Source organism: Euleptes europaea, chromosome 9, assembly GCF_029931775.1.
Source record: "Euleptes europaea isolate rEulEur1 chromosome 9, rEulEur1.hap1, whole genome shotgun sequence".
NCBI lineage: Eukaryota > Metazoa > Chordata > Lepidosauria > Squamata > Sphaerodactylidae > Euleptes > Euleptes europaea.
In genome coordinates, this window is record NC_079320.1 from 22,148,695 (window position 1) to 22,158,116 (window position 9,422).

Here is a 9,422-nt window from a genome sequence, read left to right on the forward strand (position 1 = left end):
ACAGCCCCTGCCCATACCCCACAGTCCATACTCTGTCTAACCTACCTTACAGGGTCATTGTGAGGATGAACTGGGGGGGACTGTGTAACCTGTTTTGGGTGCCCATTGAGAAGAAAGGTAGGTTATGAATCAAGTAAAGAAACAAATTCATGAAAACCTGAAGATTTGCACTCACGGACTTGATAAAACAGAACGTTACTAACATCAAGACCTTAAAAAAGGCCCCAAACAAGCTGAGCCAAGTGACACTTGCAATGCCAGCAGCAGGACCTGGTCAGTGGGGGCTCTTTTCACCTTATAGTATACTGGTTGGGCCTGAAACAGACCCTCCCCGGGGGGGGGGGGCTACTATTGGGCCTGTTAGGGAAACCCACATGTATTTCATGGAACATGCAAGTTTTCCAAAATAGGACCCCAAAACTGCTTCAAGTTGGGAAACTGGAGTGTGTGTGTGTGGGGGGTACAGGCAGCTGAACCCCTTCTCCACATACCCCATGGTCCTGCTCCTAACCAAGCACCATACACACAGGAAGGGAGGTGTCCACCCACCTTGAGCCCTAGTGAGAAAGGTAGACTACAAATTGAAATAAAGAAACCCACTCAACTGTGACTGATACAGGATGGGGGCTCAGACCCAACCTGGGTACTCTGTAACTTTTATAACAGGTGTCGATTCACTGCTTGTTACTACTAATCTAGATTAGATGCTATGTGGCTGCCATTGAAGACTGTCCAGAAGTTACAGAATGCTGTGGCCAGAGTTTTGACCAGTGTGGGTTGTAGGAACCGTATCAGTCTGCTCTTGTTCCATCTACACTGGCTTCTATTCGATTCCAGGCTCAATTCAAGGTGCTGGTATTAACCCTTTAAAGCTCTATTCAGTCTGGGAGCAACAGACTTCAAGGACATCCTTCTCCCATATGAATCTATCAGTTCACTCCGGTCATCTTCAAAGGCCCTTCAGTTGCCCCCACCCTCCAAGGCTAGACTGTGGCAACCCGAGAAATGGCTTTCTCTGTTGTGGCGCCAAAACTTTAGAACAACCTGCCCATGAAGATTTGTCTCCCTCTATCAGTGTCTTCTGCCGGTGAGTGAAGACTTCTATGTTTCATTTGGCATACTCCCAATAATGGTTACTGGTCCTCCACCCTGGTATTGGTGTTATTTGCTTATCTATTTTTATTGAATTATTTTGTAATTTTAAATGTTTCTAGATTGCTTTTAATGCTTTTATGCTTGCAGCCTTGGGGACCCTGATCAGGTGGAAAGGGGGTATAAAAATGTTTTAAATTAACCACCAGAGTGCGTATTCATGCCGATCAAAGTTACTGGTGTGGCCGGTGCTCCAGATGTCACTTGATTCAGCTTGCTTCCGGCTATCCGTGGCTCTCCAGGAACTTTCACAGTGAGCTAAAGAACCACTCTTCCCCAACCCAAACATACCCCTAATATACTAAATTTTAATTAAGCGCTTTTATTGGCTGGTAATAACAGTCATTTGTTGAACAATTTTGTTTGATAAACTCCAGTCATCAAACATATTAAAATAAGAACCTGGCTGTTGAAACAGGTGTTTTTCATATTTTGCTCCCTCAAAGTAGGGAGGAAGGCTGTTGCAATGAACATAAAAGGAGTCATCTTGTGGCATTTTGAAAGATTAAATTTAGTGGTGCGTAAGCTTCCATGGAATATTTTATGCATTTGGGTTACCAGTGCACAGAAATTTATGTTTGGCTTGGATCCCTGCATAGATTTCTGTAGACAGGAGGAGGGAGTTCTCACCCATTCTCTCTTCCACTGCAGACCTCCAACTCCACCCAGCGCTGTCCTGGGGGACAGGTTCCCTTATCCTGTCAAAAGCTGCTCTGGGGGGCAGGTGGGTGTAGAGTCACCTTTTTTTGGCAGTCAAGACACAACTGACTTATAGTAACCCCTGGTGGGGTTTTCAGGGCAAGAGATGTACAGAGGTGGTTTGCCATTGCTTCCTTCTATGTAATGATCCTGGAATTCTTTGGCGGTCTCCCATGCAAATCCTAACCAGAGCGGACCCTGCTTAGCTTCAAAGATCTGCCAAGACTGGATAGCCCAGGCTAGCGCAGAGTTATATTCTATGGATCTAAACTCTTTTTGTCTACAGTAAACACCAATGGATCCAACCTATTCACCTTGGAGATACTCTGATGAAGAAAAACATCACAGCATGAATGTCTGAAGTGCAGAGTTCATACTCTTTTGCTTGTACACCTACTTCGTGTGCATTCCAAAAAAGTGCCCCCCCCCCCGAGGACCCCATTACATGTCAGTGTAGTTACAGAGGTTTAAAGGAAAAAGTCCAAGGTCAGAGAATTTAAAATATTCCTTTATTTACAAACTTCAATAAAAACCATTGATTTCTAAGATCAACACTAGTAATTTACTAAGATTGCACCAAGCCAAGGCATAAGCCAGTAACATTGTATGAGTCCAAGCAGTTATCGGTGCAAATCCAAAAACACAGACATATTATGTACACAAGGTGGTGTTTCCACACCAGAAGCTTAAAAGCAAAAAGTGCAACACCAGTTCACAATGGTCCTAAACCAATTGTTCAGAGGCTTAGTAGCTGGGAGTAGAGCAGCGTGTCAGTTTCAGTCAGAACTAGCGACTTAAGCGAGCTATTTGCAACTGAGAGTTGGGTGCATGAGTCAATCGCTAGGCAACCTCCCCATTTACATTTGTCACATAAATTCTAAGAGAAGAGATCAAACACTTGCAGCGCAGGGCAACAGATCTGAAATACCTGCATACGTCCAGATCAGTTTCTCCCCGACATCAGCTGCTAACAGATGGTTGGGAACCAGAACGGTCACCAGCAGGCAGCTTAACGAATCCCAATTCTTTTTTTGTACAAGGCAAGATCACAAGAGTCACCCAAATGCATAAAACAAGCCAAGCCTGCTACTATCTCTCCTATTAGCCCTGTTTCTGCACCATTCCATTTAGCATCTGGTCCCCCCAGAGTACTTTCCTAACGGAGGAAGCACAGCTTGCTAACAGGTTTCTCTTCTGGGAAACGGAAATATGCACAGCCACACACACACACTTATGGTTAGAGATGGACTAGGCAAAGCTTACAGCAGAATGCGAGATCTAAAGGACAAGATTCTAGAACCAAGAAAGATCTCTTAGCACCACACAATAGACACTGGCTACCTTTTGTTAGCTTTAGAAATTGGTAAGCTCCCTCTTCCAGAGTGTGGATGTTTACAAATCAGGAATCACCAGGAAATCAAAGCCCAGGCAAGAGAGGCCAGCTGAAGAACTGGATTCCACACCCCGTTGCACTTGAGAAGAAATCTTTCACAGGGTGTACCAAGGAACCTTCCTGCTTTAGCCTGGAACCAGGAGCGCATGAAAGAGAAGGGGGACAAGCTGGCATGATGAACCTTACGTAAAGACCTTGCTCCACACATGACAAAAGTTAGCTCAACCATACCGGTGCCATGTCTGTATTGAAGATAGGTGGGTGGAGAGAGGAGAAGAGCCCTGCAGTAGGTCAGACGTTCTCTGTCCTTTGGTTGTGAAGTTTTTCCTTAGTGTTTCTTGGCTGAGGTAAAAGGTAACGGGACAGAGCTAATTAAATCAGCCACTGAAAACAGAACCAAGTTACAGATATACTTGAGATCTTTTGTGAAGACTGTGTGAAGCCAGCATTACAGGGTCACAAAAATATTTCCAAACCATCTGCAGGGCTGAGGGTCTGCGGTGTTGAGAGGATTTCATCACTCATTACACTAAAGAGCATTATATTAAATAGTATTATGCAAAATGTTTCTTAAACAGAGGGAGAAAGCAACAAGAAAAGGAAACTCTTCAGTAGGATAACATTTTTGTTTTCAAAACGACTTGAGGTAGTTGGGGTTTTCCCATCCAAGAGTAACCAATATTTCTGCAGCAAAATTAAATATAAAAGGTTAGATCCTATGATTTCTAAGCCTTCCTCCAATGGAGAAAAGTCTTCATGGAAGAATCACCTGGTGGAAGAGGATTCAGCCCACAGCAAACTAACATTTTGTACTTGGATCCACATTTACACTTTTGGCACATGTAAAACACGAACACAAACCACCACATTTCCAGACATTCAGATACATGCTGTTGAGCTGTAGTGCAATTATAAGTTTCAAGACACTTAGGGTGAGCTGGTCTTCTCTAAACCACTTCCTTAGGAAGACTCCCCATCGACATGTCAGACTTTTACCAAGTTCATGGGAAAACTGTCAGGTCTGACCAGATCAGCATGTACAGGAAAGCAACCAGTGCTACAATCCCTCACACTAATTAGCATCTCCTTCCAAGGATGTGCTTCTCCCTTCCCTGTTCCTCTTGGCGCTAGCAAAAGCTTCTACAAGCATCTTCCCATAGCTTTGGTATTTGCAAAGTGCCCCATACTAGGGGAAAACTGTCAGCGGTTTAAGCTTAGGGTTAACTTCCCCTAGTCCTTCTTGAAGCTTAGCAAGCCAGTAGGTATCTAAGCTCTTTGGATTCCGTGTCAATTTTTTTTAAAAGCCACCCAGACCAAATGGTAAGGGCTGCTGGTAGCATTGAGGTCAACAGCTAGCAACAGGCAGATTCCTTTACAGACTTGCCAAGCTGATGCTAACCAATTAAGGAATGTTTCAAGTATATCAATAAGTTGTGCTCCTTGTTCCGCCCAATAACCACCTAGCTGCGCTGAGATTTCTGCCAGCCCATAGAGATTTTTGGCTGCCCTGCCAAAAGGGCAAGCCAGAGTCATCTTAAAAAAAATATTGAGGTATCAAGCTTCATATTTCCTAAGGGCTGTCGGCTCAAATATCGAAAAGGTTTTTTTTAAAGAGATGTTCCTAGCATTCTTCGACAACGGTCCCTATCAAGGAGTACAATTTTTTCTTAATTAACCGAAAGCCAGGACTCAGGATGAGTGTGCGTTTGCTGCCACCTGTAAAGCAAGCTCTGGGAAAGAAATCCCTGAAGCTAGGCCAAGAACCGCTGTCCTGCTTGAACACTAGCGTCAGTTCAAAAGTAGGAACAACGGTAGGGTCATAGACAATTTTATCCAGCTTTTTACATATATTTCCGGTTTCCAAGTTGATGTGGATAATGCAGCCTCGCAAGCCGCATGGCTCAGTGGAAGAGAGGCGCAAGATGTCCTGCGCTATCCTCCTGGTGAGTTTCTCAGGGACCAGGACCTTGGAGCAGTGCAGCTTGGCCTTTGACTTCGACAGGCAGCTTTCCAGCATCCTAACTAGGCTCTGACACGTCCGTTCCTCGAACACCATCTCATTAAAGTTGGGTTCTGGCACAACATAATCCCAGTAGTCAAAGTCTGCAAGGAACAGGGGAGAAGAAAACAATTCTCAGTGGCAAGCAGCCAAGCATTACATTTGTGTAGCATCAAGTAACTAAGTTAGCAAACTCATAGTTCAGCAATATATTCAGAGCTAGAAAGCAGCCTACGGTCTCTGAATTCGAATACATAAGATGCAGCCTATTAAATTGTTTTTCCTTTCATATCAACTGGCTACAGGAGAAGTTTTAATGAAACAGAGGAGAGCTTTTTGGGGGGCCACCAGCAGCATCTGGGCTTTGTAAAAACAGGGACAGAAGTCGTCAGCAGAATGACCCATAGATAGCGTAGACTCCTAGGAGGCAGGTGACCATACCATGTGTCTAAAGACCAAGTTTTGGCAGGTTGTCAAAAAGCAGAGCCAACTTGCTTGCTTACTTACACACACACAACTTTAGTTCACTAAGTTCAGGAACTCTTTGATATACTTTAAGAACTGGATCCAATCTTAACTTTTTACATGCTCGGAAAAAATAAGGAACACCACCAATCAAAGTTGCAATATGTTATTCTATCTAGTTCTTCACAGGCCTAATTACTGTTAAGGTTACTTTTCTCAATTGTAAGTCAACCTTAGCAACTCTGAAGATCCAAGTCAATATCCCATTACCATCTTTATTAACAGTTAAGGTTGCAACTTGAATGGACAATGTGTAAACCCTTGGGGATCAACTTTAGCTGGCAAGTGAGAGTTGTCAGTGAGGCCCACTACACACACATTTTATTTTTGTAGGGTATTTTGCTTCTGGTATGTTAACCGTAATAGGGAAAGAAGACAGTATATAATGTCTTCCTTCCAAAAGAGAAGGGTAATTTATGTTCACTAAACAATATCTCTTTCAAAAATGGCTTCTCACTCATTACAGGAAGCAAGCAAGCTAATAAAGTCAATTAAAATGCAAGTATTACCTAGAGAGACTTTAATTGGATGACAACTCAATTAAAGAGAAAGACAACTTTTAAAAGTTCTTGATTAAGCAAAGAACGAAACATTCAGAAGAGAAAAGCCTTCTTCATGCAGCCTCACTTTCCGTTAGTGGCACTCTACCCACCAACCTTGCCAATGGTCCAAGCCTAAGAACACTTTCCTGGGAGTAGTAAGCACCACTGAACAGACCTTAGTAGGACTCTGAGTAGACTTACTTAGGATGGCACTGCAAAGGCACTCACCCGTTAAGGCTGCATGCTGAAAACTTTGCTGTATCAGCGCCGAGATACAGACAGAGTTTTTACTGTTTAAGGTGCTAGTGGCAACCATCCTGACCAAGACAGTTCTCACCCCAGGCAGCGTGCACACTTGCCCCGGTTTACTGCAAAAGAGAAAAACACCACCATTCATTGCAAGGCCACTACAAGTAAAAAGAAGAAAAACGCATCACCTAAAAGTTACAAAAGGAAAGGGGTGGGGGCACAGAGAAGAAACAGCAGAATTACAGCACGCTATAGGAAGATTCAAGGAATTAACTAAAACCGTAATGGGAATTACTATGGAAGGTTTTGCATTGGATTTGCCACTCTTTAGATGCACTTTCCCCCCATCCATATTCTCAAAACTCAACAATAAGCCGCCATGCAGAGTTTTGAAAATTCAGATGGGGAAAATGTGCATCTAGAGAGTGGCAAATCCAATGCAAAACCTTCCATGAATAAATGGGAAAACATAGGCGGTGTCACTGCCTTCCTCTTGAAAACAGTAACAGTTCAACTCCTTGCAAACAAACTAACAAAGTAACTGCAAGGAGGAGCCCACTGCAAAGACCTCCGTTGAAAACCAGGTTTGAAACACAAGCAAAAAGCAACTCAAGTCGGATTTCCAGCACCTCACCTTACCTGTTAAAAAGGGCAGGAGTCCAGTAGCACCTTAAAGACTAACAAGAATATTTTCTGGTAGGGTATGAGCTTTCGTGAGCCACAGCTCACTTCTTCAGATATCTGGGTGGTATCTGAAGAAGTGAGCTGTGGCTCACGAAAGCTCCTACCCTACCAGAAAATGTTTTTGTTAGTCTTTAAGGTGCTACTGGACTCTGGCCCTTTTTGACTACTGCAAACAGACTAACACAGCTACCCACTGTGATTTACCTGTTAAAAGTTTCCAAGTTGAAGGCACGAACTCGGAGTTGTTTGGTTTCTGGAAACTCGCCTTCTACTTTATGAAGTAACCGCGCCGACCCCCACCCCCTGACCGTAGAGGGCGCGACCCCCTCCTCCCCCACCCCAAACTCCCGCCCTCGGTTTGGCCGCGGCGTCAGCTGTCTTATATACCCCCCCGTCCCACGCTGACCCCTCCTCCCGAAGCAGGCTCGCCTCCCTTCCCATTGGCCGCTTCCCCAAGGCGGGTTTCGGAGAGAGGCGCAAACAACCTGACCCAGGTCACCCGTGCGAAAGAAGGGCCGGCCGAGAAGCGCCGCGGGGGAGGGAGACACTGCCGGGCGGCTTGATTGGTCAGCGCCGGCGTCCGGAAAGGCTCGGGGCGAAGGGCAGCAGGGGTGGCTTGACCCGTGGCGCGCCTCTCCCAGTCCCTCTCCGGCCGGCGCGCGGGGAGCCGCGAGGGGCGCGCGCTCGCCTGGCCGGCCTGGGCGCTTCCAAGCGCGCTGCGTTGGAGTGGAGCTGGGTGGCCGCTTTCTTGCAAGCGGTCAGCTTGCTCCACTCCCCCGGGAGGCTCTTTGCCGGGAGCAGTGGCATACAGAGGAGCGTTGGTCTTACTCGAAGGGCGAAAACGCCCGGTCGCTTGAGCCTCCTGGCTGAATCCTGGCTGGAACAGGGCAGAAAGGAGGCTCGAGCGACCCGTGCGTTTTCGCCCAAAGAGGCAGGGGAACCGCGCTGGTCCCTTTTGGCCGTTTATTCATGGAAAGTTTTGCATTGGATTTGCCTCTCTGTAATCAGTGGTTCCCAACCTGTTTTTGGCCAGGGACCACTAGGACTTTTTTGTTCGGTGCAGGGACCCCAAGGTTCAAAATAAAAATTCCGGGAATTTGAAAATAAACTTTAATCATAACTGTTAGTTAAACATTAAACTTATAAAATATATATATTCAAATATAATTCTAAGTTTAAAAGTTCTCTATTATAAAATATATATATTCAAATATAATTCTAATAGAGAACTTTTAAACTTAGAATTATATTTGAATATATATATTTTATAATAAACTTTTAAACTTAGAATTATATTTGAATATATATATTTTATAATAGAGAACTTTTAATTGAAAATGTTAATTTATTATGGGTTTATAACTTTGTTTCGCGGACCTTAATTTAGCTCTCGCCGACCCCTGGGGGTCCATGGACCCCTGGTTGGGAACCAGTGCTATAGATGCACATTTTCCCCATCTGAATTCTCAAAACTCTGCATGGCAACATATTGTTGAGTTTTGAGAATATGAACGGGGAAAAAGTGCATCTAAAGAGTGGCAAATCCAATGCAAAACCTTCCATGAATAAATGGCCTAAAGAACCCCAAACGAAAAGGAAGATCTTAGTTTGTTGAGAGCAGCCGACTATGAAGAAATAGGGTTGCAAACCTCCAGGTATTCTATTAAGTAAGAGCCTGTTGAATATAAGTGCGGGCTAATCTCCTGTTTAGAAATAATATCCCAACACGCAGCCACTTATAAACCTTTTGTTATTTTTTAAAATATTTTTCTCATGCCTGCATTAGTCAATAATACCAGTCAACAGTGCTATTATGGCCACGATCGCAAATCCTCAACAAAACTTATAACTCGTACAAGTCTGTTATAATAATAGAGGCAGAGTTGATATACTGTCCACAGCTTTCTCACGCGAGTTCCTACTAGCATTGCTGACTGGTATTATTTACTAATGAAGGCATGAGAAAAATATAAAAAATAACAAAAGGTTTATAAGTGGCTGCGTGTTGAGATATTATTTCTAAACCTCCAGGTATTAGCAGGAGATCTGCTATAACAATTGATCTCCAGCCGATAGAGGTCACCTGGAGAAAATGGCCACTTTGGCAATTGGATTCTATAGCATTGAAGTCCCCCCCCCCCAAACCTCCCGCTGGTAGCAGAGAGGGACCTGGCAACCC

The 9,422-nt window shown here is 44.3% G+C and overlaps 1 protein-coding gene across 1 annotated transcript; it reads right to left on the reverse strand.

The window, feature by feature from the left end:
* Positions 1-4,854: 4,854 nt before the first annotated feature.
* On the reverse strand, positions 4,855-6,657 carry DDIT4L (DNA damage inducible transcript 4 like). Its single transcript, XM_056855754.1, has 2 exons — positions 6,539-6,657; positions 4,855-5,347 (listed from the first exon to the last, which is right to left on the reverse strand). Exons 1-2 carry the CDS (start codon positions 6,624-6,626, stop codon positions 4,866-4,868), a joined length of 570 nt encoding a protein of 189 aa, XP_056711732.1. The 5' UTR covers positions 6,627-6,657; the 3' UTR covers positions 4,855-4,865.
* Between the last annotated feature and the right edge of the window lie 2,765 nt (positions 6,658-9,422).

Coding starts and splice junctions, on each gene's coding strand:
- DDIT4L (XM_056855754.1), bottom strand. CDS start 6,626: ATGGTTGCCACTAGCACCTTAAACAGTAAAAACTCTGTCTGTATCTCG. Junction 5,348..6,538: donor TCAGCATGCAGCCTTAACGG/GTGAGTGCCTTT, acceptor TGTTCCTTGCAG/ACTTTGACTACTGGGATTAT.